General features: G+C 36.6%; 1 protein-coding gene across 1 annotated transcript in view; it reads left to right on the top strand.

Annotated features, from left to right (window-relative positions):
- LOC150080422 (toll-interacting protein-like) overlaps positions 1 to 14,241 on the top strand; it is a 99,615-nt gene that overhangs the window by 73,963 nt on the left and 11,411 nt on the right. The window contains exon 7 of the mRNA XM_090381275.1: positions 11,683 to 11,759. Coding sequence (XP_090237401.1) covers positions 11,683 to 11,759 — 77 coding nt within the window. The remainder of the gene's footprint in view (positions 1 to 11,682; positions 11,760 to 14,241) is intronic.

Raw genomic sequence — 14,241 nt, 5'->3', positions numbered from 1 at the left:
ATAATAATAATTAATAAGTACGAGAAAATAAAATGGACAACCTAAGTGTTTCTCTTCCCCCCTAGGTAATTAACAATTGACCCTTGAATTTCCCCAAACTGTCAGCCTCTACCACCCATGTAGGTAACTTATTCCAGTAATTTATAACTCTCTGGCTAAAATAAAACTTCCTGCAATCCAATTCTAGAATCATTTATAACTGTGAAAATTTCGTCCTCATTCATTTTGCTTATGTCTCTCAGAGCCATAAACACCCCAATCAAGTCTCTTTTAAGGTGCCTAGTTTCCAAGCTCTGCAACCCACATATTCAAAGTCTTTCCTTATATGGACGCCCTTTTGCCGATCTCACCAAGCGAGTTACCCATCTCTGGACCCTTTCAAGAAGAATAGTGTCTTTCTTTAGATGCGGTCTCCATACCTGAACACAGTATTCCAAGTGTGGTCTAACAATAGCCTTATACAATGGAATTATGACAAAAAGACATGCAGAAAAGGCAGGATTCTGTAGAAAAGGCATGCAGCAGGAACAGTACATCTATGCAACAGTGAGTGGAGAGACTTTGTTAAAGATGGTTCATTAATTAACCTAACTGCCCTCTTCTGAATGGAATCTAGAAGCCTGAGAGAGATTTTGGGGGCACGGCCCAGATGTGGAAACAATATTCCATGGTAGGGTGGATTTGCGATTTGTACAGAGGGAACAGCTATTTGGAAGAAAAGTAACGCCGAGAGCGAAAGAGAAAACCTAGTTTTTTTAGATGCAGAGGAAGCAATATTTGTAATGTATTTGTGCCAAGAGAAATTAGAAGTCAGGGTAATCCCCAAAAGAGATATATCACCTTGCTTACAAATCGGAGTGTCATCAAAGATAAGCATAGGAGCAGAAGAATCTTTTTTGCGAGATATAAGATAGGGCTGAATTTTACAGGGATTGTAATCAACTAAGTTGTCTTTCCTCACTGGAGAATTACCTGGAGATCGGTATTTAAGGAATTGGTAGCGGATATTCGAGAAGTTGAAGCTGTTCAATCTGGAAAGTGGAATGCAGTGTGCTATCATCAGCAAAACTATGGTTAGGATTTCCAGTCAATGGAAGAAGGTCATTAATATACAAGAGGAAAAGAGTGGGGAAAAGAACTGAACCTTGGGGGACACCAGCATTAGTGGAGAAGTTAGAAGACAGAGAGCCATCTATCATCACCCTCTGTGAGCGGTCAGAGAGAAAATTGGATAACTAATTACAAAAAACAGTTGGCAAACCAAAAGATGGCAACTTCTTTAAAAGACCTTTATGCCAAACACTATCGAAAACCTTTGAGATGTCAAGAGCAACTGCTTGTGTTTTACTGAACTTTTCCATTGAATTTGTCCATAAATGGGTAACATAAGCCAGAATATTACCAATGGATCGACACTGACGGAATCCATACTGGCGATCGTTCATCAGATGGAAGGTTTCTAGATAGTTTAAGAGTTGGCAGTTAATTGATTTCTCCATTATTTTAGAAAGAGTAGAAGTAATTGTAATGGGACAATAATTGGATGGGAAGGATACGAGCACATTTTCAAGCAGAAGAAAAAACACCTGTGGAATAAGAAAGTGAAAAGAGGCGGCAAAGAACAGGAGTAAGTTCAGGAGCACAGGTTTTGAGAACAAGTGGATAAATACCATCAGGCCCTGGACCATCAGGAGAAATACCGTCATCCTTTTGATGGAAGACCACAGGAGGCATTGAATGGAGAGTGTTGGGAATGGTGGGAGATGTTTTACCAAGATCATTGATACAGGAGTTGGAAGAAAAATGGGATGCTAGCAGATCAGCTTTATCCTTGGCTGAAATGACAACAGAACTATCTGGTTTTGGCAGAAGTGGGAGCACAGACGGGCAAAAGTTGCAGCCAATAGCTTTCGCAAGAGACCAGAATGCTTGGGCAAGAAGAAAGTTTTCTATTCTTAGCCTGTTTAAAATCTAGTTTGGACTGATTAATAACTGCTTTACAACCGTTGCGGGCTTTGGTGTAGGCAGAAAATGAAACTGAAGAATTAGAAACAAGCCAATTATGATATGCAACATTCTTCTCTTGAACAGCCTTAGCACATTTATTGGTTTATATTGTTTATGGTCTTTACGGCACAGGGGCAGCAAGGCCATAATGCACAACACACATTTATTGGAAAACCAAGGTTTAAATAAAGGATGAGATTTTAAAGTGGAGTTTGGAATAAACGATTCCATTCCTACAAGAATAATTTCACTGACACAATCTGAGTAAACTTTGACATCAGAAGTTTTGAAACAGTAATCTGACCAAGGAAAAGAAGGAAAGAAATCTCACAGGTCATCCCATTTTGCATTCTTGTAATACCAAACAACACAAGGTTGGGAATAGCCATGAGATAAAGGCTCCATTGGAGAAGAGACCATTACGAAGTTGTGATCTGAGGTGCCTAAAGGACCACTCACTTCGGCCGTATACTTAGAAGGGTTGTTTGTGAGAAAAAGATCAAGCATGTTATGTTAGTTGTATTGTTAGAAATGTCCAGTATTCTGGTAGGTAAACGAAGTCTGTGCAAGGTCATTAGTGATTGCAAAAGCCTCATCATTTCAGTCAGCTGGGGCTGTGTGACTAGAAAATGGAAGCCAGCTGGAGTTGTGAACATTAAAATCACCAAGGAAAATTACCTCACTGTTAGGAAAGTTGGACTGGAGAAAGTCAAGTCAAGTTGCAAAGAGAGGAAATCAAAGAGTTCCAAGTGATTAGTGGAGTTGGGAGAACGGTAGAGACAACAGATGAATTTGACCGAATGAGGTAGAGAGATTTTAAGCCAGAGAAGATCGAAAAGAGGAGATTCCAGATGTTTCCGACAGGGAATATTGGAACAGACATATACACAAGTACCACCTTTGAGGCGAAAGGAATCATACAGCAAATAATTTAGGCAACTGAGACGAGCAGTGGTTGAATCCATCAATAACTGAGATTCTGTTTAGACAAAGTGCATGAGGTTTCGTAGACTTAAGTGGAAATGGACATCAATGGACATCATTGAGATTAGAAATGAGACCACGTATATTTGTGAAATGAACTAGAAGTGTTTAGGAGGTTTAGATCTTTTCGCAGATAAGTTTGCTCTATTATTCCATCAACATAGTAAAAGCCAGTCAATAACAATGGCATGGCACAACATGACAATTGACAGTTGCAGCTGTGGGCTGGAAGGTATTTGCTTCTTTTTGTAGTCATCTCCCACTTAACCTCCACCTATTTAAGATCACCCATATTTGTTGACTGATCTTAAATGCCAAACATGTGTCTCTTGTATTTGTTTGTTTGTTTATTTATTTGGAATAGTGCGTACATTACAGTTCTTAAACAGTAATGCAGCCGTATGCAGAAATCCAAAATAAGAATGAATATGAGTGCATGATAATCAATAATATGCAATTAGCATTAGTAGAGGCATATGATACAAGATAGCAGGCTTATGCAGCATCAGCCAAAAAAAAAAAAAAAACCACCTTCCACTTCACCCCTCCATTCATTCGAAATACCTGTCCGGCTGAGCCTTAAATTTATTTAGGCTATCAACTTCCACAACAAGGTATGGAAGCCTGTTCCACCAACCAACTACCCACTGACTAAAGGCAAATTTCTGCACATCTATCCTACATCTGTCTTTCCTCAATTTGAATTTATGCCCTCTCGGGTGATTATTCTGAGCAAGAGGCAGAATTCCATCAGCATTGAGCATGCTCAAACCATTCAAGGCTTTATACACCTCTAATTTTTGGCCAGTAAGTGGCCAAAAACTTAGAAACCTTTTGCAACAGATAATTAAATGTATGCTATGCAAATATAAGTTGTCTCACGTATGATTGCAAGTTCCTTAATATCATATAAATATTGTATGCCTTCCTGGAGCTTTTTAGTCAATTCGGTCTTGGAAAAGATATGTGATCTTTCCAATTTTCAGAAAGGTGTTATTGTCATAGCACATTTAGCATGAGCCACAATTGAGAAAAAGGAAATTACTGGCATGTCAAAAGCAGCCATCTCAAACATATACAGTGAGTGGAAGATGAAAGGAAAATGCAACTCTAAAAGGAAGAAATGTGGCAGAAAGTTGGTAATCCAAGAATGAAATCACAGGAATTTAAATTGATTGTGAATCATAATAGAAGGTCCAGTGTTCAGCAAATGGTTGAAAATTTCAATTTAGGCAAAGAAAGACCCATTTCCAATCAAATTATGTGGCAGGAGTCGAAGAATATGTGCTTTGGTAGTCATGTGCATATACAAAAGCCACTTCTTTCTGTAAAAAAATCAAAATAGAATTCCACAGTCCAGTGGAACAAGACTGTGTGCTGGCAAGTCTTGATTTACACTTTTTTGTATCAGTGTTTGGTGAAAGTGTGGTATGAACTTCATGAAGCCATGCATTCAGCCTGTCTTGTGTCCACTATTGAAGCAGTTAGAGGTGGTATCATGGTTTGGGGTATGATCTGTTGGTATGGATTGGGTCCACTCTTACCATTTAGATGGTCATGTTATCTCCAATGAATATCTTTCTGTCATATCAGACCACTTCACCCCGAAATTCTGCATTTTTACGTGGATTGTGATAAATTGATTCTTTCAAGGTGACAGCACAACTATCCACTGTGCAAAACTTGTATTTGAATGGTTCTAAGAATATTCCCAAGAATTCTAATAGCTACCCTGGCCACCTAATTCCTAGGTATGAATCCAGTTGAGAATGTTTAGGATATGTTGGAAAGGGCAGTTTGGCTTTGAAATTTTGTACCGACCACAATACAGCATCTGACAAATAACCTAATGGAGGAATGGTGAAATATGGTACTAGACTCCCTCAGACATCTAATAGAATCCATGTCAGAGTGTGTATAGGCTATTATTATTATTATTATTATTATTATTGTTGCTCTTATATTATTTCTCCCTGATTGGGGGATTCCACTCCGTGATGGGTACTGCTACCAAGTACACAGGGTGGTTGTAATGTCTGGTGTTACTGTTGGTCAAGGAACTCTCTGACTATCTTACAGGTGTTCAGGATTGCAACTTTCTGGAGTTCATTGTAGGTATTCTCTGGAAGACTTATTGCTGCTAGGCTGCTATGTAGGGTCTTTGGCGCACCATACTGGTGGTCGACACGATGATCAGGATGGTCGTTACTTCTTGCATATGCCACATCTCCTTGACCTCGTGTCTCAGGTTCATGTACTTCCTAATTTTTTCCTCATGGGTTTTCTGGACATTGCTAGTGTTGGGCACCACTATGTCAATCAGGTAGGTAGCCTTTTTCATCTTGTCCACAAGGGTTATGTCTGGTCTGTTGTGCAGGATGGTCTTATCCATTATTATGGCATGGTCCCAGTACAGCTTGTGGGTAGGGTCTCTAGTACTGTCTGGAGTTCATACTTGTAGTAGGGTACACTTTCTTTGGTCAACTGGTATTATTATTGTTAGCCATATGGTGCAAGACAGCCTGAGGCTTATGTTGCACCAGCCAAAAAAAAATATTTGAGTTACACTGAGAGAGAGAAAGAGAGATAGCAAGAGTCAGAAATAGAAGGGAATCACCAAGAAAGAGAAGAATGATATCTGATATCCAGCTCAGGATCCAGGGTGTGCCAAGCCCATACTTACCAGATGTGAGTTCCTGGGGTTAATTCGGACAAAAGGTGGCCCTACTAGGTCCCGAATAATGGTTTTAATTTTTCCAGTGAGTGTATGTTAACATTTGCATGTTGCGTTTAGGGAAGAATATGGAATAACTCACTGGATTGGAATCCCTTCTCTCTCCATCTGCAATCTGCTAACTACAGCCCCAGTTTAAGAGACTCAAAGAATTCCTTTGGCCTCAAACAGAAATCAAGCCCAACTTTTCTAAATGAGTAGCATATATCAATAGATCAAACCGACTAAGCTTACCATATTGTAACCAACAAAAGTATATGTAGGACAGTCAAAAAAAGTAAAATTTAATCGTTTTAAAAATAAAATTTTTAAATTTTATTTAAAAAAAAACAAACATAATCCATAATTACTTACTGCCACCATGCAGTGAGTAATTAAATTAGTTTTCAATTTTTTAAGTTCCCTTAATTTGAAGTTTGACATTTAAGAAAAAAAAAATCTGTTATACTTTAGGCATATTTAATACAAGGCGTGGCTATTAAATAATGAGACGCAGTAAAATAAATATAATGAAATATTTTGTACCTTAGAAAATATGCTTTGTGCGTTGCGTTGCATTATATCATCCAAGTTTCTTGCGACGACCGACTAACTGGTTTTAAAATAAATTTATTAAAATAAAAAATGATATGTACATAAGATAAAACAGAAATAAAATAAGATAAAAATGTTAAAATACAATAAGATAAAAGCATTAAAATACATAGCTTTCGAAGCGAAGTGCCTCTTCATCAGCTAGTCGATGAATGGTGTACTTCAGTATGTATGTGGTGCCTCCGTAGCCATGTGGGAAGGAGCAGCAGTGCGTAGCACACGCTTCTTGATTAGACCGGGGTTGGAGCCCGTCACCACCAAATACAGAGGATGCGGAAAGGTCAGGGAATGACCACCGCATATTCTCGGAGCAATATGGCCTTAGTTGCTAATGCTCCTAAAAACCAAATAACAACAACAACAACTTCAGTATATATTGATGGTTACAATAGCACAAGTCAGCTGGGCATGATCATGTATCACGAGTCTGGTGTCGGTAAAGCAGAATTACGTACATGTGATGATTGCCAGCGCTCATCGCACTGCAATACAGTACATTCTATAATAGGGTGTAAGTATATTCCCCTCATGCGATTCATAGTACTATTATTGGTGGCTATGTGTAGTGCTTCAAGCCATGAGCGCTGGCGGTAATCACGTGAATAGTCGACGATTTCAATATCCCTGGGTTGAGCAGCACAATCTTGATCCCCAATGGGATATTGAAATCGTCGACTATTCACATGATTACCGCCAGTGCTCATGGCTTGAAGCACTACACATAGCCACCAATAATAGTACTATGAATCGCACGAGGGGAATATACTTACACCCTATTATAGAATGTACTGTATTGCAGTGCAGTGAGCGCTGGCGATCATCATGTGTACATAATTCTGCTTTACTGACACCAGACTCGTGATACATGATCATGCCCAGCTGACTTGTGCTATTGTAACCATAAATATATACTGAAGTACACCCTTCACCGACTAGCTGATGAAGAGGCACTTTCATTACCTTGTTTTTCTGGCAAGTTTCAGAAAAACAGGGTAATGAAACCTGTTTCACTACAAAGCAAATGAGCATGTTGGAATGTGACTTGGCAGACTAGGGAAAGGTATAAGGTCAACTGCTATTCCTTTGTCTCACAGTTGGCACTTGGTGTGTAGTGGCTGAATGTGCAGTCTCATTATTTAATAGCCTCACCTTGTAAGCAAATACATGTGTTCTGTGATAAAAGAAATAAAAATATATTACTCGTATCATAATATGTACATGATATTTTAATTAACTTCATACTAAAAAGAGATTCAGGCCATAGTTCCCTCTAATTTTTTTACTCAGTGGATGGAATAAGTATCATTTTGCATGCTTACCTCATGCTGTTGCATGACTGATCACCATACAAAAATTATTAATAATTCGTATTATATGTTTACGATTTTTACATGTGAATTGGAAAATAAACATAAATGATATAATCACACAGATATTTATAAGTATAAGGATTAAATAGATTTTACAAATAAGGCATAAATACATAAAGGCATTTTTAAGAGTGAAGTTGGTAACTACAAACCAGTTAGTTTGAGTCCAAATGGTAGGGAAAATCTTGGCAGCAGTGATTAAGAGTGCAATCCAGGGACATTTAGATATAAATGGCATTCTGATGAAGGACACACAAAATAGTTTTTTTGACAGTTATTCACGAGTTGAATGTAGGGAACAATTTTGACATACAAGTATTTATTTCGATTTTAGCAAGGCATTTGACTTAGTCCCTCATGAAGGCAGAAGGGGGTGATTAATAGATATTCTAAGGTTCCCCCAAAGATCAGTTCTTGGACCACTGTTGTTTCAGAATTTCATAAATATCAACAAAGGGATAGAGGGTATAATGCCAAACTTTGCAGATGTAAAGATGGGAGAGTTGTTAATTATCAGTGCCAAGCAGTACTCTTTTAGGTTTACTTGAACAGGCTTCAGGAGTGGTTAGAAAAGTGGCAGCTATGTTTTACTACATCATAATGCAAGGTCTTTCACTTGAGGAATGACAACCCCAAAATAACTTGTACACTTGTTGGAGCTGAATTAAAAACAGTGGAGGAAGAACCGGATTTGGGAGTTATGATATGGGCAGATATGAACTTCTCTGAGCAGTGTAAACAGGCAGCTAGGAATGCCATGGTGTACTGTCTATGATTTATCAAACAGATTTATCACAATCACTATACATAAAAGAACATTTCCAGCTGCGAGGTTTCATTCCAAATTGTAAGACTGCATTTGGAATACTGTAGCCAAGTATAAGGACCTCATCTGAAAAAAAAAGACACTGAGATTCTTGAAAGAGTTCAAAGGCAGGCAACTTGCATGGTGAGATTGGCAAAATGGAAACTGTACAAGAAAAGACTGATTATGTGGGCTACATAGTTTGGCAACCAGGCATCTTAGAGGGGGACCTGATTGAGGTTTATAAGGCTATGAGAGGGGGTAAGTAAAATGGATGAAGGCAGAATTTTCACTGTTATAAAGAATTCATAGGGGCCATTAAATTCAAATTATAGAGGAAGAGTTTTAGTCTACATTGTAGGAAGTTTTATTTTAGCCAGTGAGTTGATTATTGGAACAAGTTGCCTCTGCATGTAGTTGTGGATGACATTTTGAAGAAATTCAAAGGTCAAATGGATAGATACTTGTGCGAGGAGAAAAGTGCATAATTTGTATTTTCTTATCTACCTTTTACTCTTGTTTTTGGCCAGTGCAGAAAAAGCCTGTGGCTTCCTTGAACTACATAGCATATACTAATACTAATATAAAATTATCACTTTGAAAACCAGTCTTGACAGTTTTAATAAATTTTATAAGCTGCGCTGTGAACATCCTAAAAATAATCCTTGAATTGTATGATAAATAAAAGTTATGTAAAAGTGCTCGTGAGTCTTGAGTCAAGAATATCTCGGCCTCCGTAGCCAAGTGGTCAGGAGCGGGAGTGCAGCAACACACGCTCTTTGAGTAGACTGGGGTTCAAGCCCCTGACTGCTGAATATGGTCGATTTGCCGACCCGCACTGGACCAGCGTGGCAGATTATGGTCCATTTCCCTCAACATGAATTGTTGAGGAAGCTTCCATCCTGCAGTGGGTTGATATTGGCTGCACTTTACTTTTTTTTTTTTTTTTTTTTACTGCTTATTTTCAGTAACACAAAAAATTTAATTTAATTAGTCTTTTTGAAAAGGCAAACTTGTTGAGTTTTAAAATAAAATTATTGAAGAGTATTGGCCTGTTAAGCCCAAAATTATTTACGTTTTTAATAGAAACTAAGGTAGAATATACATATGAATCGTGCCTTCTGTCTATTTGATAAATATTTTTACAATAATTAATTTAAATAATTATTTAAATTTTATTTTATGTAGTCAGTAAAAATCCAGTTTTATTTACATATTTTAGATGTTTTATGTGCACACGCACGCATGCACGTGCAAACACGCACGCACGCACGCACGCACACACACACACACATGCGCGCGTGCATTAGGAAAAAAAAATTATGTGCAGAAAAATCACTATACATAAAAGAACATTTCCAGCTGCGAGGTTTTATTCACCAAATTTACAAAGAAAATTAATCTATTTTAGACGAAAATAAAAATTAAAGTAATAATTAAAATCTATAACCAAAGTTATGTGTATGAAAGAATCATTGATTTTTAATCACAGTGCTCGAGGTAGATAATTCCTGATTTAGATTTTTTTAAATAAGACAAGGCAATGAAATCTCTTATTAGTAAGGGTTAAAAGGTATGTTTTCCCTGAAAAACAATTTCTTTGAATTGTTTATTCTGTGGTTCTACCAGGTTTTCCTGCATATATAGTCCTAACAGATATAACAGAACATAATTTATGTTCCAGTAATAGAAATCTCTGGCAGGTGTAGCATATCCAGTTGCATTCCAGAATGTAGTGTGCACTCAAAAAATTTAGTGTGTGACACTGCTCAGAGAACTTCTTGTTAGCCTATACAATTACACTCTAGGTTTTTTTCATTCTCTACTAATCTGAGTGTAGTACCACCCAGTTGATAATAAAGCTTTTACAGTTACTTGTAATTTAGTAAAGCTTTTGATAGTGTTTCACATGAACTGTACAGATATGAGCAGTGTAGTATTTAAAGGGCAAGGTAGTGTAATGGATAAAGGGATGGTTGAATGGTAGGAGACAGAGAGTGATTATTAATGGACACTTTTTTTGATGGATTAATGTTATGAGCTGGATTCCACATGGTGTATAGTTATTTCAAGATTGAGGTCTAAGTTTGCTGTTGATACAAAAGTGTGCAGGTTAGTTAATGAAAGTAATCTGGGTATGCTAGTTCAACAAGATCCGGATTTCAGCTGGGTTTATTAGCTGAAATCCAGTTGTTGCCATTTTTCATCCCATTCTGCCTTGGGTGGACCTGGCTGAAAAATGGTAATTGAGGTTTAACTCTGATAAATGTAATTGGGTAGTAGTAATCCAAGAATATAAGGATTTAGTGTTAGTATTAGCATGGAAGTCACAGGCTTTTGCTGCATCGGCTTAAAAAATAATAATAATAAAACTAAACTGTAATGTTTTAAAAAATAAAAATAAAATAACCTATGTGTTTCCTTCCTCACATAGTTAACTTATTCCCATAATTAATAACCTCCTGGCTAAAAGAAAACTTCCTTTTAGATGATCTCATAAGTGTTACTTTCAAAAAATTTCCACTTATGAAATGCGTATGTAACAAAAATTAAATTTTCTTGGAACGGCACTGTTTGAAAAAACAAAACTCTTTGAACATGTGCTGCCTCACTCATAAATGAGTTGACATCATTAAGAACAGGCTGTCTGGCTGGCTTGCCTTAGACTGAAGAGGGTGTTGGGTTATCTGCAGCTTAGTTTTCCTCATAATCATGTTATATGAATTATTTGGTATTAAAAGAAATGGGAGATCCATATTATAAGACCTGTTATGGGAGGATGATATAATCTCAAATTTGAAAAATAATTATCTATTATTATATTATCTATTAACTGAACTAATAGTTATAATCTATTAGTATAGAAGATTATCTATTAACTATTTAATAGAGTTTTTAATAGACAGTACAGTTAATAGATAATTATCTATTAACTGTACTGTCAAAATTAATTGAGAGAATAAAAATTATCACTATTAGTTAATTTTGACAGTATAGTTAGTTTCATAGAATTTAGTATCAAATAAATATTAAAACTGTGTAATTAGTTAAAATTTTGTATCAGTTTAACTTTTACTAGCTAGCTTTACTAAACTTATTTATTTTTTATTGTAAAGTTTATTTATTTTTAATATAACTTTTTTAAAATTTTTAAATTAATGACAGAAATATTATATTAATTTTTTTAGTATATGGAGTTCCTCATTATCCAGTGCAAAACCAGGTCAGACCCCCAGTGCAAATAAAAGAGGAAGATATCAAACAGGTATTAAATCTCATTTTCAGTTTTATTTCAAAATTAGTCCTGAAATGCAGTTGTTAATGGCATTATTAGTGTTATACTTTCTACTGAAATATATCATCATCTTATTCCTATTCAGTGTATGAACACAGTATTTTTAAGTTTTGTTCCTACTGCTTTCACCAACACCACAGGGCTTTTAAATTCTATAAATATTATGTAATAGCTAAGGTAGTAATAGTAATGGTAAATAATGCAAGAAAGCAAGCTTATATAGCATCAGCTAAAAAAAAAAAAAAAAAAACAGTTTACCCATCCATAGCCTCCAAGAATTTGTCTAGTTCTCCCTTGAATTTATTAAACCTGCCCACTTCAACAACAACAACAGATGGAAGTATGTTCCAACAATCAACCACCTGCTGGCTGAAGGTAAACTTCTACACATCTATCCTGCAACCATCCTTCTTCAACTTGAATATATTCCCCCTCATGTGTGTAGTCTCAGCAAGTTGAAGAATACCGTTGACATTCAGCTTGCTGAGACTACACACAGATTCTTGAGATGACGTAATTTGCAGAACTGAAGTCTTTCTAGTTAAGAGCACCCTTTTGTTCCCTTCACTAATTTGGTTGCCCTTCTCTGCACCCATTCCAACAGATATACATCCTTCCTAAAGTGGGGCCTTTGAGACCCGTATATAGTACTGAAGATGCAGCCTAACCATGTCCTTATACAAACGGATAATCACCTCCTTATCCCTGCTAGCAAAGTTTCTGTATGTTATTGACAAAACATGAGCTGTCCTGGCCACATGTCTGCACTGCTCAGAGAATTTCATGTCTGACTGCACAAGTAACCCCAGGTATTTTTCATTCTCCATTACCCTCAGTGTAGTACCACACAGTTGATAAGTTACTCTTGGGGTTACTGCTACCCGTGAGCATACCTTGCAATTGTCAGTGTTAAACTTCAACTGCCATTTCTCAGCCCATTGATCCAATTTCCCTCAATCTTGTTGCAGTAGTTCACCCTGATAACTGTCGTTAACTACCCTACCAACCTTTGTATCATCAACAAACTTAGACATTAAACCTGATATACCTTCATCAGTATCATTGATAAATATTAAAAACAACAATGGACCCAGCATTTGAACCCTAGGGAACTCATCTAATAATATTAGTCCACAAAGAGCAGTGCCCATTCATAACCACTCTCTGTCTTCTTCGACTTAACCATCACTTTATCCATAGCAGTAACTTGCCCTTAATGCCACATTGCTCCAGTTTGTATAGCGGTCTTTTATGTGCAATAGTATCAAATGATTTCCTGAAATCGAAGTATACGATGTCAAAATTATTTTTTGAATCCAATTCTTTTGTCACTACATCTTAGTAACCTATTAGATTTGGTTAGACAAGGCCATCCCTTGACAAATCCATGCTGTGATTGCAGTTTAATTGCATGCCTATCCACATGGTCCTGCATTACTTCTTTAACCAATGATTAAATTATTTTTCCTGGAACAGACATTGAGCTAACGGGTCTGTAATTACTCACGTCATCTTTTGATCCCCTTTATGAATTGGGGATATATTCGCACTTCTCCAGTCCGTGGGGACATCCCCTGAATCCAAGGATGCTCTCATAATTATGGCTAAGGTTTGCTTACCTCCTTTGCTGCCTCCCTTAATATAATTGATAGATTCCATCTGCCCCAGGCACCTTTTTTTTGTCTATCTTTAACAATTTATCCTCCACTTTCCTTTCAGTTATCACAAATTCATTTAGTTCCTTGTTAGAGTTTGATAAGCTTCTGGCATCCCCTTCCTTAAAAGAATTCCTCATGTATGAATGTAGATGCAAAATACCTATTCAATTTGTCTGCAACCTGAACAGGGGTATTGTATATAATTTTACATTCCTTTGAGAGAGAGCTGAGAGCTCTACTCATGTCCAGTGTGGATAAAGTTTTAAAAATGTTTGAATACAGTTGTGAAAAAAAATTTACCTTGGTTGTTATTTATTTCTTCATTATTTATTTTAGTGTATCATTGCATGTAATATTTTTCTTTCACATGGCTTCCATGGTTAATGGATTAGTTTTTTTGAAATGAACCACTTCTACCATGTGGATAATGCAGAATTAGTTTATTAAGTGCTTTGACCTAATTCTTAAACTAATTGCAAAGACAAGCCACAGTCCATCACATTCAAGACTTTTAATAAGTACTTAATTAATAAACTAATTTTGCCTTATCCACAAGGTAGAAGAGTGGCTCATTTCAAAAATTAATCCACGGATAGTTGTCATGTATGCCATTTCCAAATACAGTCAGTCCTCATATAGCACGATAGTTGTGTTCCTAGAAACCCTAATGCAATGCAAAATTGTGCAATATAAATAACAGGCCTTATGGGAAAAATATGGTTAGGTGCCCACCACCCAAGATTGAACACACATTTGTAACCAAAACATTACCAAACACAATAAATAATTGTAAT

This window comes from Mastigoproctus giganteus, chromosome 9 (genome assembly GCF_048544385.1).
Source record: "Mastigoproctus giganteus isolate SK-2022 chromosome 9, ASM4854438v1, whole genome shotgun sequence".
Lineage (NCBI taxonomy): Eukaryota > Metazoa > Arthropoda > Arachnida > Uropygi > Thelyphonidae > Mastigoproctus > Mastigoproctus giganteus.
Note: the sequence above shows the minus strand (reverse complement) of the source record. Positions and strands in the feature narration are given on the sequence as shown.